A 15,898-nucleotide genomic window follows, 5' to 3' on the forward strand; every position below is an offset into this window, starting at 1 on the left:
TCCTTCAGCATGAAAGGAACCATGGCACTGTCTGGAATAATTCAGTGTCATTTACTTTTCACCTCAGTTAAAATAAAATTTCTTTTCATCTAAGTAATGCCTTCACTGCACACATTGTTAGTGTTTGTTTTTCTGAACAAAAACATATTCATTGCAACTATTCATAATATGGAACTACTTTCCCTACTTCAATAAAATTCTATTTCCAGACAAATTACAGCCTCAATTTCCTCTCAATAGACGCAATTTAGCCAGACAATTTTAAGACAAGATTCTTCCCCAAAAAAGGATGAGTAGGTGTATACTTACCAAGAGACATCTCTTAGACGTGTCAGAGAGCTATATCACAATGGACATTGAGGATTCAAGAATTTAGCTCACTGATCTAGTAAAAGCCTCTTCATAATGCAATGCCACTCAGAATTTCTATATCTAAAAAAGCTTAACTGCGTATCTGGACACTATGCTTAAGCCAACATAAACCCTGATAACTGAACAATACAAAAACTTTTTACATATTATTTAAGGAAGAACATTCTTGAATATTTTACTTACAGGTAGAGTGAAGAAGGCAGGATGCTTAGATTCATCTTCATATTTGCCCTCTGTTGAGCTTCCTGTCTCCACTGATTTAGAAGCAGTGTTCTTGCCAATCCCCATGGTTTCCAGAATGCCGAGGACCGTCACACAGTAGCTCAATTGAATTTTATGAGACGGGAAGGTGGAGAAGAACAGGGCAGTTTACAGACAGCAGCACCCCCGGAAGTTAGAACGGCACCTAGTAGTCAAGTTCAAGCATTAGGTCCTGGAAGTACCTTTAGCTTCGATGGCACCTAGAACCAAAGAAGTGAAACTAATGAAATTTTTTTTCACGATGACGAAGCATATTTGTAATACTTTATGAAACCAAAAAAAAAAAAAAAAAAAGAGTCATTGTTTTATAAAATTCAGTAACAGCCACAACCGTTCTAAGTGCAGTACCACTTTATCGAACATCCCATATGGAACATTACGATGATCCACGTTTCCCATAAAAACCTGAAAGAAAGCAACCCCAATTTTAGCTCTCCAACATACAGCCTGCTAAAAGTTTAGGCTCTGCCAAAAAAAATAGAGATCTTTAATTTCGCCCAATTTTGGATACAAATCAAGGCCACTTACTGGTTTGCTCACCCTTTCCCCAAAATCTGGAGCGTCATTGACTTACAAACACCATTTGCAGCATTCTGTACACTATTACTGTCTGAAATCCCAATGTGAACAATGTTTTACATGTTACACTAGCCTACATAGACACACATCTGTAATTTACTATAATACCCATGTACTTTATCTTGAGTGTTTAAGCGAGAGAGGTTTCCCTTGGGAAGGGTTTCTTTGATTATTCTCTCATGCTGAACAGTCGTTTCCTGAGAGGGAGGGATGTACCTCGTATCTTGAAAAAGTTATTTTCACCACCTTCAAAGTACTGGAGACTTGTATTTTTAGGGTTTTTTTTAATTCCACTAATTTAGATGGATTAGGACCATTTGTAAAAAACTTTCTGCAACCAGAAAAATCCCATCCTTTCGGGTGTGGAAGTATGATGATGCAGTTAGCCATTATTTGTTCCTGCCAGTTACGCTTCTTCAAGAAGTAAATCCTACAGACCTAGACACAGGTAAACCTGATCTTTCAAGGTAACCCCCTGCTGCCATTTTAAAATAGGAAAAACACACATTTAGTTTACTGAGCCTCATGTTAAGCACATTCCTCTGCTATAGAAACTTCGTTTTAACCTAAGATTGAAGATATTAGAGCCCATTGCTGGTTATAGAAACTTAGTTCAAAAAGTTTGTTGGAGAAGACAGCTGTTCGAGGATGCAAAAGTGATTGTTTTAGGGCCTCTACAGAACTGAATATGCATTTTACATAACACTGTGTAACATATTTGTTCCCGTACTCCCTTTGGGATGGGGACATTAAAAGAAAAATCTTCTGTAATTCGTCTCCTTTTAATTTGCCAAACCGACCACTGCAATGTACCCCCCCCCACCCCACGTTCCCTACTTAGATAAACATCCCAGCTCTGCAACAATCCAAAACCTGCCATCCCCAAGAGTGAAAACACAGCCTGAATATTCAACCCCAATTCCCCAACTGGCAATGCAGAACATCTCCACTAAGTTCCCGGGCCAGATAAGCCCTGTTTTGACATTATTTCATGTATTTGGTGATATTCTATCATCAGACACCTGAAAATAAAAATCAGTTACAGGCAAAATGCAAAAAGACTAAACCACAGAGAAAGAATATGACAGATCACAAAGAGGAATGAGAAAAATACTCCCCACCAAAAAAAAAAAAAAAGCACTATCAAGGGAAATTTCTGTGAAAGCAGCCACAAAATTGAAACAGAAGAAAAACCTATGGTACACTGCCAATGACATTTTCAATTAAATTCCTGAGGTGGAAAGGCAGTGAATGAATATTCAAAAACAAGTCAAGAGGAACAAATCTCAAAACAGCCACATAACTAATCCCAACCAAGTATTGACTGTTTATTCTCTTTCCTAAAGGTTGTCTAGCAAAATGCCAGGAGTTTAATGTCTGATGCAACTGCAGTAATAATGACACTTGAAGTGTGATCTGTTCTGCACATGGCAGAGCTGGGGCTGTGTCCGGAATAATTATACAATACCTCTCAATATTTAAGAGCTAGTTCCAGTTTAAGAACTGTCCATTTGCTAGTCGATTCTGGTTACTCTGGTTGGCAAACAATTTAGTTTTAAAAATAATTTGACATTTAGACAGCCAAAAAATAAACACAGATATAAAAAAAGTGCTATTTGAGCATTGAAATGAAAGTGAAGCGCTCCTACTAGAAAAGTGAAATGGGCTCAAAAGTAGTACAGTGTTTTCTTAACTCAAAGGCTTAGCTAATAAGAGCCAGTAATTAAATTAAATTAAAACAAAACATTAAGGGGATACAGGCAACTCGTTCTTGTAGTTGGAACTTTAAATTAAAAAAACAAAAAAAGAGCCAGCCCAAGTGCTGAGTGTTTGGAACACCCTTTTATAAACTAAATGTTTCAATCCCCACCAGATGCACACATTTCCACTCGAAACATATGACCTTCCAGAGATGGAGAGTAACTAGTTTGCTTCTAATTTGTATACCTTTATCACTGTTGACAGCTCCAAAAATAATGTGAAAAGAAAAGGAGTACTTGTTGCACCTTAGAGACTAACCAATTTATTTGAGCATGAGCTTTCGTGAGCTACAGCTCACTTCATCGGATGCATACCGTGGAAACTGCAGCAAACTTTATATACACACAGAGAATATGAAACAATACTTTTTGTATTGTTTCATACGGATGCATACCGTGGAAACTGCAGCAGACTTTATATACACACAGAGAATATGAAACAATACTTTTTGTATTGTTTCATATTCTCTGTGTGTATATAAAGTCTGCTGCAGTTTCCACGGTATGCATCCGATGAAGTGAGCTGTAGCTCACGAAAGCTCATGCTCAAATAAATTGGTTAGTCTCTAAGGTGCCACAAGTACTCCTTTTCTTTTTGCGAATACAGACTAACACGGCTGTTACTCTGAAAAATAATGTGGTAAATGTTTGTGAAAAACCTACTGGAGATGTTCACCGTGTCTGGATGGCACAAAAATAGAAGAGAACACAAAAATGAGAGAGAGAGACATGGTGTGGTTATGGATATTTTTTTTTAAACCCACAGAATTACAAAAGAAACAAAAAGGAAAACAAAAATGGGATAGAGATTGCTGTTCTTTGTGCAAAAAAGTTACTTACAAGGAAAAACAGTGAGAGTGACTAAGTTTTGGACTACACGCACAGTGTGCCACTTTAACTGAAGACCAGTATAGTTTATTCCTGTACAGGAAGAGAAAGAGTAATAAATTATACCAGTCTAAACTGTTACTCCTGGGGGAATTCTGTGCCAAAACATTAAAGTTTCAGCACCAAAAAATGAAGATTCAGAACCAAAAATTAAAAATTTGGCGCACGGTATTTTAAAATTCTGCAACATTCTGCATATTTTATTTGTCAAAATAATGCAATATAATCACTCTGGTTTCAATTATTTTGGTAATTTCTTTGAACTACAATACAATGGATGGAGAATGGGAGTGGGGAGCACCGGCAGGAATACCCAAACCCCCTTGCCTAATAGTAATGTAAACAGGTTTCACCCTCTATTTCTAAAAGCAGCAAAGAGTCCTGTGGCACCTTACAGACTAACAGACGTATTGGAGCAAAAGCTTTTGTGGGTGAATACCCACTTGGTCGGGTGCATGTAGTGGAAATTTCCAGAGTTTTTAAATTTCCTTTATTTCCAGTTATTAGTCAACCAATATATGCAGCCATATGCTCAGTGTTAGATTATAGGCAACTGAAGAGCAAATGAGGACTGGCGAATCAAACTCACAATTTATATTGGCTACTGACCATCTCCAGAAAAGAAGGTAGCAAACAGTTCACGGAGCACATTTTGATAGGAAATTTTTTCAGACCGAAAAGTTAGACTAGTTCTAATCACGAAAGCAACATAAGCATTTATAAAGGCCATACTGTCCTTTTACCCACTGCAGCATTGCTAAAAATAGAAGTGTAGATGAAGCAGCGCTGGCTTAAGCAATGCCTTAATAGGTGCCCAGATTTCTGGGCAGGCTTATACCGTCCGCACTGAAGCCCATGTCACCACATCTCCACTATATTGTTTTATTTAGCAATGCTAGCATGGGTATGTCATATTGTGTGTAGATAGGTAGGTAGATCGATAGATAGGTAGGTAGATTGACACAGGAGATATGTCTACCCAAACTGCATCTGTCAGAGAGTTTTTTGTGCTGCCATATCCTGGTCAGCCTCTCTGATCACTTGCCCTCTCCCTTCCTGCCAGGGTTAGCCTTTAACCAGTTAGGATCTTTTGATCTAATAGGGTGTCTCTGCGCTGTGATAAAAAACTCATTGCACCAAGTCTCAGTCAGCTGATAAGGATCCATGAGGCTTTGCCTGTGGGGCTAAAAACAGCAGTGTAGACATTACGGATGGGCTGAAGCTCAGGCTCTGAGATCCTCCCGCTTTGCAGGGTCTCAGGGCTCAGGCTCTTGCCCGAGCCCTAACGCCGACGCTTCAAATTTGGCAAGCACCCCAAGCCCGAGTCAGCAATTCCAAGTTAGGTGATGCAGTGCTCCTTTTCATTTTCTCCACATGAACCCTTTAGGTTCAGCCTTTGGCAGCATAAAGCACCCTACCTTGGATAGCATCTGGAAGGTAAATTCTCCCACCAATTGATGGCCCAGCCATTATCTTAACTCCTTTGAAACTGGGTTTGTTTTACTTTTCCTGGGTGCTGGGTTTTATCTTTCCTGGGTTCTTTTACCCCCTCAGATTTAACTATCTGCATTCAGGCAGATAATACCCAGCTGAACAAGGTAAGCCACATATCGTATTCTTTTTAAAATACCAACATTCTCCCAGTTTGTCATGACAGCATTAAGTTATCTTCTTGTGAATATTTCAACTGCAAAAACTTTCCCAACTTTATGAAGTTGGGAAATGGGAACCTTAGAGTGAAAAGGTCATTAACATACAAACAGAAAATTGCGCTGGAAGAGTATTTGTTCAGATTCAGAGTTGTGGGGTCTTGTGAAAAACTTCAATCTTTTGCAGTTGCATCCAATGAAGTGAGCCGTAGCTCACGAAAGCTTATGCTCAAATAAATTGGTTCGTCTCTAAGGTGCCACAAGTACTCCTTTTCTTTTTTCAATCTTTTAGGCTGCTTAAATTGGCTTTTATACCCAAGACACATGTCTGCGGTTTATCCCTTACAGAGGTTGAAAGAGTTTACTTGAAATGGATGAAAGATCTTTATCGTCATCCTTGCTTCTTCCCACTTGACTCAAAGAACTCCCTTATGAACCAGAGAACAAAAAAAATAAGTAAAAACATATTTACATTCATTTCTACAACACATATTACAGTATTAGAGTTTCTTTTAGGAAAGACATGGAGAGGAGAGAAGGACCATCACCTTTTAAGTACAGTGTTAATTAAAGCACAGATATTAAAAAAGTAATCTCTGTCCTCTAGACTGCGAGCTGCTTTCAGCAATTACAATGTCTTTCTTTCGAGCTACTGAAAACTTAAGATGCCAGCTCTCAATAAATAAGCTGTTAGATTTCACAAGCTGAAAACTACCAAGGGCTTGGCAACAACAGAAATCACAAAAATGAGCAGTTTATTCTGAAATGAAGACTGCACTGCATTCAGGATGTATTGTAAATGCTTGGGTGTTTTTGATCTGTTCACTTCTTTTCCAAAATCATACTTAAACATTAATCCATTTGGCAGATGCCTAGCTAGGAACCCCAGGTCCACAGCCTTGTTTAAACTGCTTTATTTGAACACTAAGAGCACTTTCAATCCTGTAGGATTTTGAAATCCTAAATTCATCTCATCGCTGAAATGCTGACTTCAAGCCTAAAATTCTGGTTTGACAATCCTCTATCGCCATGGTAAAAATCTGAAGACATTCAGCTGATGGAATTTTTTCAGAACTTTGACACAAGAAGCAGCTTTATGGTATTTATGTAATAATTAAATTCGGACAGCAAAATTTACAAGACAATAAAGAGAGGGGTCGGATGCAGATCTTTGTGGGATTTGAAAAGTTTTACAATTCTGCTGAACTACCAGAACAAACTACCCAGAAGGATCACGGCAAGAGGCTATGGAAAATTACTACATTTTAATGAAGTTTGATTCCCCACAAGTACTGTAAAACTTGACAGAGGCTGACTAACATCTAGGTCCCTAGTAATTTACATTTCTGATGTTGTGAACAAGTAATATCCAGCTTCTCTAAGAAGTAGGTGGATTCCACTTCATGTCAAGTGGACGTTCTTGGCCTCTAGGAGTTTTCCTTTTTGACTATGATTTACATTTGGTTTGTTTGGGTGGGGCAACAGAGGACTCAAAGGACAAATTGAACGTCCCCTGCCACACCTACGAGCGAAGAGGGAGAGTGATCTAAGGTACTAGAATACAGCCACTGTGGTAACCCTTAAGGTGCCCAGCCTTAGGGTGGGACACTAACTGCTTGTATACACCACCACTTACTTTGGTATAATTTATGTCACTCAGGGGTGTGAATAATCCACACCTGTAGCACTTCTAGTGCAGACTAGCCCTAAGGTACTGCCCTGCGCTGGAGCACTGAGCAATGCGTTTTTGTTCCTGGGGTGGGAGGGGAGGGAAAAGGAAGGGAGACGTGGGCTGCAAAGCTCTTATGGGATGTGCCACATGCCCTGAGAAGGGAGGTGGAGTGGGAGACAGCTGCCCTTAACGTCCAAAGAAACCTCAAGAGCTAAGTGAGTTCCATCAACCTCACGCTAAGAAGCCCAGAATCCTGTAAGATGACACATTCAGAGAGGAGTGAATCATCTTAATTATAGGCTTAAGAAATTTATTATTTTTTTTCTTTAATTTAGCCCTAATGTTGATGTACGCCACTAACTGGCCTCTTCCACAACTTGATACAGGTCATGCCTGCTCTACTAGCAGATATTTGAACTAAGATCAACAACATTTAGCAACACTTAGCTTTGCTGCAATGTAAAATAAGGCCAGAACATCTATATAACAGTTGTCTGATTTTCAGAGGTACCAAGCCTCTGAAACTTCCATTGGCTTCAATGGTAGTTGAGAGTGCTTAGCACCTCAGAAAATCAAGACATACTATATTTAGGGACCCTGTGATGTAGACATCTCTAACCTCAGGTTCTGAGTTTGAAAATATTTCATTTCCCTATGGGCTTGAGACAGAGTTGTGGCCTGGAAAACTGACTCTTAACATTTCAGTATATGTACTGATAAGACAGAAAATATCGTTTGGAAACCAACTGGAAAGTGGAAAAGATTAATATTCGAGGTCATCCTTCTTTAGCTTGCCAATATACAATTTTAGCAATACTGCATCATTAAAACCAACAGACTGCAATTAAGGACAGCTTTCAAGTCCTGCTGTACCAGGCAGAAAGCCATGAAAACTTTAGGCCTGTAACCAAATCACTGGATTTACTTTGTTATCATCTCGAAAAGAACTGCACCTAAGCCAAGTAGTCTACATTGTTCTGCAGCAGATCCTTTGTGAAGGCATATTAAAGAGGGAGGAGATTGCATTCAGAAGAACAGGATCCCATACAATTTGGCTGCCAGCAGACATTTACATTTAAAGAGGTGAGAAGGAGGGGAGGACTCAAGACTATGGCTGCCAGAGAGTATCAAGGGAGACTCATGCCACACAAGATAGTGGGGACACCCCCCACCCCCATTGTAAAAGAAATTCTGCCTTCAACAAACACTGAATTGACCTGATTAGAGAAACAAGACTGGTTTTCAACATTCTTAACTACTGAAACAGGTAATTATGGAATGTTGTTGAGGCTCTAATTAACCAAGTTCACTTACTGGGTATAGCTGTCACTTGCCAGATAACCAATTAAAGACAAAAGCAAGGCAATTCCCAATTAATTACGGAATGGTAGCTTTATCCTGATTGTTACTGGCTTTGGTCAATTGTCAAGTCAGTAATGACAAATTTCAGTGTTTAAATTTCTCTAGCTGAAGTACAGATTTTTAAGGAGACATTTCCATGATATCAAGATCCTCGTGGATCTTCGACTGAGTAAATGTGAGTCACCTTTTGCATATTTGACTTAATACACATGAACACAACACAACTGCATCCGATGAAATGAGCTGTAGCTCACGAAAGCTTATGCTCAAATAAATTTGTTTATCTCTAAGGTGCCACAAGTACTCCTTTTCTTTTTACAACACAACTGCTCTTTTACAGACATTCTGACATATGCTGTCACAATAATTAATATTTCAAGTCCCACAGATATCAGACTCTGGGCACAATTGTATCAAGTCCACAAAATGGACACACTTTTAACTGTTCAGCATGAACACTAGTTTTTCCTGATTAAACAAAGCTGCAGTTTATGTTCACGTATTAAAAAGCAAGAAACTAGTTTTTTATATTTAGATTATAAACTGTTTGGAGCAGAAACTCATTTTCTTGGTAGAGTGACTAACAAAATGGGGCTGTCACGTGTGATTGAGGCCTCTAGGCACTACCATAAATAATAAAGTTGTGTTATCTATCAGCCTAATCTAGCCTGCAACATTCTGGTTTTTAAAATGAAGTATTTCTCTGCTGGAGGGTAAAAATTTAATCCCAACATGAAAGTTCATGACCAAGTTATGAAAGACTGAAAAAAACAAAGCTCAAAGAAACCTAACTTCTAGTTGAAGGATTATCCTTGCAGTTATGCTGACAAGTGTCACAATAATTATATGGTGGTGCCCCAAAACCTGTCTAGCTGACATAACTCAAGGTTAATAAAGCCCAATATGTACTGAAATTAATTTATATAACTTGAGCAAAATACTGATTGGGGAACAATCCTACAAGATGCCAGTTCCCCTCAACTCCGATTGGCTCACAGGATTTGCCCAAGTAATTAATCTTAAAATTGGTGCTTAGATAGGAGCCTTATAAATTTGTAAATTAACAGTTTAGGTCCCTATTCTGCAAACTGTTCCAGGTGGGCAAAACCCTGAGCCCACATGAAGGGGGGACAGCTTTGCTCTGCACGGTGTGAGGATCCACGCTTGCAAGATCAGGTCCTTAAACACTGTACTTATTTTATTTTTTAAACTATTTTTCTAGTTCAGTCTGGGAGAACAGATTTTCCACAGGGTATCCCAAACTGGAGCCTCCTTCAGTTAAAAGGCAGCTTACAATTTGTTTTCTTTTTACTGTACACAAGTCCTTTACAACAAGTTTTCCATGACAGGGACTAAAACGTAACAAAGGTCTGCAATATCTCGGAAAAAAGGCTTAGCACTCAACAAACAGCAGCACTCAGATGCTTACAAGGCAAGTATGTTTCAAATCCCTGATGCAATACTTTTGAGTATCATCGCTAAAAATCCTTTATGAAATAGGTGTCTTTGCTCAACAGAAATGTTGGGACTGTACAGAGAAGTGGATAAAGGGCTTGGCAAGTACCCCAAAAAACTAATAAAAAATTTGGCCTTTTAAAAATAGATTCAAAGGACATTTAGGTGACTCTTGGGTACTGAGTTAGTTTCTTACCTGGGTTTTGAGATGAGGGTGCTTTAGAACTAGTCTTCAAAAGAGAACAGAGTATTTTCAAGTGGTACGGTATTTCAACTGTCATACAAAATAATCTATAGAATTACGATTCCAGGAACATCCCATCCATCTGAAGCTAAGAATTTCTGTGGAGTCAACGGCTATGTCTATACGACGGCTCTTACAGTAACACAGCTGTACCATTGCAGCACTAAGCTCTCCTGTATAGCTGCTCTATGCCAGCAGGAGAGAGGTCTCCTGCCAGCATAATTAAACCACCCCCAACAAATGGCGGTAGCTATGTCAGCAGGAGAGCGCTAGCGTAGACAAAGCCGGTGTGACGCAACGGAAGCAGCTACAAGCATGGCTGACAGCTCTTCTTGTTCAGAATATCACCAGGAAGCAAGAAAGGAGAGCAGCAGAATATGGACCCTGGACTTCAGAAAAGCAGACTGACTCCCTCAGGGAACTGACGGGCAGGATCCCCTGGGAAGCCAATATGAGAGGGAAAGGAGTTGAGGAGAGCTGGCTGTATTTTAAAGAAGCCTTATTGAGGGCGCAGGAACAAACCATCCCGATGTGCACAAAGAATAGCAAATATGGCAGGCGACCAGCTTGGCTTAAGAGTGAAATCTTCTGTGAGCTTCAACACAAACAGGAAGCTTACAAGAAGTGGAAACCTGGACAGATGACTAGGGAGGAATATAAACACATTGCTCGAGCATGCCGGGATGCAATCAGGAAGGCCAAAGCACAATTGGAGTTGCAGCTAGCAAGGGATATGAAGGGTAACAAGAAGGGTTTCTACAGGTATGTTCGCAACAAGAAGGTGGTCAGGGAAAGTGTAGGAGGACCCTTACTGAATGGGGGAGGCAACCTAGTGACAGGTTTCAGAGGAACAGCCGTGTTAGTCTGTATTCGCAAAAAGAAAAGGAGTACTTGTGGCACCTTAGAGACTAACCGATTTATTTGAGCATGAGCTTTCGTGAGCCACAGCTCACTTCATCAGATGTGTACCGTGGAAACTGCAGCAGACTTTATATACACACAGAGAATATGAAACAATACCTCCTCCCACCCCACTGTCCTGCTGGTAATAGCTTATCTAAAGTGATCAACAGGTGGGCCATTTCCAGCACAAATCCAGGTTTTCTCACCCTGCACCCCCCCACACAAATTCACTCTCCTGCTGGTGCTAGCCCATCCAAAGTGACAACTCTTTACATAATCAAGTCAGGCTATTTCCTGCATAGATCCAGGTTTTCTCACTTCCCCCCCACCCCCATACACACACAAACTCACTCTCCTGCTGGTAATAGCTCATCTAAACTGACCACTCTCCAAGTTTAAATCCAAGTTAAACCAGAATATCTGGGGGGAGGGGGGGGTAGGAAAAAACAAGAGGAAACAGGCTACCTTGCATAATGACTTAGCCACTCCCAGTCTCTATTTAAGCCTAAATTAATAGTATCCAATTTGCAAATGAATTCCAATTCAGCAGTTTCTCGCTGGAGTCTGGATTTGAAGTTTTTTTGTTTTAAGATAGCGACCTTCATGTCTGTGATTGCGTGACCAGAGAGATTGAAGTGTTCTCCGACTGGTTTATGAATGTTATAATTCTTGACATCTGATTTGTGTCCATTTATTCTTTTACGTAGAGACTGTCCAGTTTGACCAATGTACATGGCAGAGGGGCATTGCTGGCACATGATGGCATATATCACATTGGTGGATGTGCAGGTGAACGAGCCTCTGATAGTGTGGCTGATGTGATTAGGCCCTGTGATGGTGTCCCCTGAATAGATATGTGGGCACAATTGGCAACGGGCTTTGTTGCAAGGATAAGTTCCTGGGTTAGTGGTTCTGTTGTGTGGTATGTGGTTGTTGGTGAGTATTTGCTTCAGGTTGCGGGGCTGTCTGTAGGCAAGGACTGGCCTGTCTCCCAAGACAATAACAAAGACAATAACAGAACGCCACTAGCGGTCACCTTCAGCCCCCAACTAAAACCCCTCCAACGCATTATTAAGGATCTACAACCTATCCTAAAGGATGACCCAACACTCTCACAAGTCTTGGGAGACAGGCCAGTCCTTGCCTACAGACAGCCCCGCAACCTGAAGCAAATACTCACCAACAACCACATACCACACAACAGAACAGGCTAACGGCATATTGGGCTGCATTAGTTGGAGCATTGCCAGCAGATCAAGGGAAGTGATTATTCCCCTCTATTTGGCACTGATGAGGCCACAGATTCATAAATGCTACGGTCAGAAGGGACCCTTATGATCATCTAGTCTGACCTCCTGCACAATGCAGGCCACAGAATCTCACCCACCCACTCCTGCAAAAAACCTCTCACCAGTGTCTGAGCTACTGAAGTCCTCAAATCGTGGTTTAAAGACTTCAAGGAGCAGAGAATCCTCCAGCACGTGACCCGTGCCCCATGCTACAGAGGAAGGCAAAAAACCTCCAGGGCCTCTTCCAATCTGCCCTGGAGGAAAATTCCTTCGCGACCCCAAATATGGCAATCAGCTGAACCCTGAGCATGTGGGCAAGATTCACCAGCCAGATACCCAGGAAAGAATTCTCTGTAGTAACTCAGATCCCACCCCATCTAACATCCCATCACAGGCCATTAGGACTATTTACCATGAATATTTAAAGATTAATTAATTGCCAAAAATCATGTTATCCCATCATACCATCTCCTCCACAAACTTATCGAATTTAATCTTAAAGCCAGATAGATCTTTTGCCCCCACTGCTTCCCTTGGAAGGCTATTCCAAAACTTCACTCCTCTGATGGTTAGAAACCGCCATCTAATTTCAAGTCTAAACTTCCCAATGACCAGTTCATATCCATTTGTTCTTGTGTCCACACTGGTACTGAGCTTAAATAATCTGGAGCATTGTGTCCAGTTTTGGGGCCCCTGCTGCAGAAAGGATGTGGACAAACTGGAGAGAGTCCAGCAGAGGGCAACGAAAATTATTAAGGGGCAGGGGCACGTGACTGATGAGGAGAGGCTGAGGGAACTGGGGTGATTTAGTCTGCAGAAGAGAAGAGAGGGGGGGGATTTGATAGCAGCCTTCAACTACCTGAAGGGGGGTTCCAAAGAGGATGGAGCTCGGCTGTTGTCATTTGTGACAGATGACAGAACAAGGAGCAATGGTCTCATGTTGCACTGGGAGAGGTCTAGGTTGGATATCAGGAAAAACTATTTCACTAGGAAGGTGGTGAAGCACTGGAATGGGTTCCCTAGGGAGGTGGTGGAATCTCCATCCTTAGAGGTTTTTAAGGCCCGGCTTGACAAAGCCTTGGCTGGAATGATTTAGCTGGGGTTGGTCCTGCTTTGAGCAGGGGGTTGGACTAGATCATCTCCTGACGTCTCTTCCAATCCTCATCTTCTATGATTCAGGTTGAATCATCACTGGATTTGGTGGTCTATTACAGTTCAGTTTTTAAGTTCTCAGCCATTTTGACTTTATGAAATTACACCTGTGCCTTGTACAGCCACCATAAGGTGTGTGCCTATGCCACACCAAGACTCCTAAACCACTATGACATCAGAGGTCATGCAACATACCAAATGATGAGGTCTATATTAGCCGTTGTCACTCATGAAAAAAAGCTTTTGGAGTCACTGTGGATAGTTACCCTTATGCTACCACTAATTTACGTGCAACAATTTTATTAGTTGTACAGGGGAGACTTGCCTAGATGCTGGGTTAACCGGCTCAACTTCCACACTCGTACGCCCAACATAAAACTCCCAACACAACTACGCCTTCCCAGATACAACCACACACAGCAACACCACAACCATCGTACAGAATAATTCCAAATACGTATAGCCTTGACTACTGCACACACCCCCTCATTCGCTACCAGCAGAAATCCAAACAACTCTCCCAGCACAATACAACCCACATATAAAATCAACAAAATCACCCATAGAACCAGCAAACAGAACAACCCGAAACATCACTCTGAACCCTAGAATGTGAGAGTCAGTGTGAAGCAATGGAAACAGCTACCAATATGATTGAGAGATCTTTTTGTTCAGAGTATCACAAGGTTCAAACATCACTGCGATTCATAGTCTGTTACTGACCAATTTTTAAGTTCTCAACTATTTTCAGCCCCCACCTTTTTTTTTTTTTAAAAACCAATATAACTTCACTGATTACACCCCCATGACTGCATGGGCTTTCAGCAACTGGTCTTTCCTCGTAATTCACCTGCTATTTGGGGGCATATCTACACAGGGATGCTCAGGAAAATTAAGCTGAATTAACTTAAGAAGGTGTGAATTCAAAGCATATTGAAACACTCCATGGACTCTCATGGTGAGAAGTAATATGGATTCAGTTCGCTTTAAACTCAGCCTGAGAGCCCACATGGCTTTAATGTACTTTAAATTCACACCATCAATTAACTTGGCTTAACTTTCCTAATGCTGCTGTATAGACATGCCATTCAGGTATATAACGCTGTTTACACTGAGAACAAAGATAACCAGTATTTTCTGGACACACTTGCCACTATATTTTCCTAGATTTTTCTCTGATCTTGTATTTTTTTCCGATTGGTGATCATTCTTCTTGCTATATCATCCTTGATTGGTTTAATCTCCTGTGGAACACCATACATACAAGTTCATATACAAATAGTGAACTCTAATAAAAAATTAACAAGTAGGATGCTTCCAATATAGGCTGCAACAACAGATTTGAAAAGGAATGTAATCAAAAATTAGGAGTTCGGTGTTTCAGATTTTGTGCTTTTTAGCTTAACAGCATTAAAAAATTTCAAGTTAATTCTGGGAATAATATCCAAAGCAATTTGAAAAACACATTACATTTGCAGTTTTCATTATGAAACAGAGCACCATTTTGAGTTCTTCCTCTGTACCACGTAGCCAGACATGTTAAAATGAATGCAATCCACGTCCATTTCTGGCAGAAATCACGTCAATTTTAAAACATTATATTATTTCTCCTCTATGTTGCATGTGTCATTACTGAAATGACTGCGCTTTTAAATGTTATCTACTGTCAATCAGTGTTTAGTTCTTCATGTCAGAACCTAAACAACATTTTTAAATGTGTATTACATGGCAGTGTATACCTTGCCCAGGAATGATTACATTCATTTATTTTGTTCTGGTGCAGAGAATTAGTAATAACCTGTAAAATTTCAAGGCAGTTTTAATCTGGATACACTATTTTTCCTTCAGAAAAATTCATGTAATTGACACCAAGGGGTCTTTTTGGCCCTCATGAGTAATTTTTTGTGAATTGAAAAATTTTGATATCCTCATGGACACACTACACAGTTTATGAAATACTGTTCACACGCTCATGAAGACTCCTGAGAGCATGCAGAGCAACCATTATTTGTTTAACCTTATATTAAACTGCCATGCAGAAGTAGAGGGTAAACTATCTTTATCCAGAAGCCCAGTCTCACCGTCATTTCCAGCTTAAATCAAGTCTTTGATCAGAGAGAATCCCCTTGTTGGAAGAGCATATTTAAACACTCCTCCAGACTTCCAAAAGCTAGAGCTCTCTGTCCCCTTCTAAAACTACAGTACTTTAAAGTCAACATGAGACTAATTAACCCAAGAGCGAGTGAGTGAGTATCCTGAGTATCAGAGTAACAGCCGTGTTCGTCTGTATTCGCAAAAAGAAAAGGAGTACT

The 15,898-nt window shown here is 40.4% G+C and overlaps 1 protein-coding gene across 1 annotated transcript in view; it reads right to left on the reverse strand.

The window, feature by feature from the left end:
• SLC23A2 (solute carrier family 23 member 2) overlaps window positions 1–15,898 on the reverse strand; it is a gene marked incomplete at its 5' end in the record, with an annotated part of 102,229 nt that overhangs the window by 63,751 nt on the left and 22,580 nt on the right. Inside the window, 1 exon segment of the mRNA XM_075123484.1 lies at window positions 556–833. Coding sequence (XP_074979585.1) covers window positions 556–660 — 105 coding nt within the window.

This window comes from Caretta caretta, chromosome 26, assembly GCF_965140235.1.
Source record: "Caretta caretta isolate rCarCar2 chromosome 26, rCarCar1.hap1, whole genome shotgun sequence".
Classification (NCBI taxonomy): Eukaryota; Metazoa; Chordata; order Testudines; family Cheloniidae; genus Caretta; species Caretta caretta.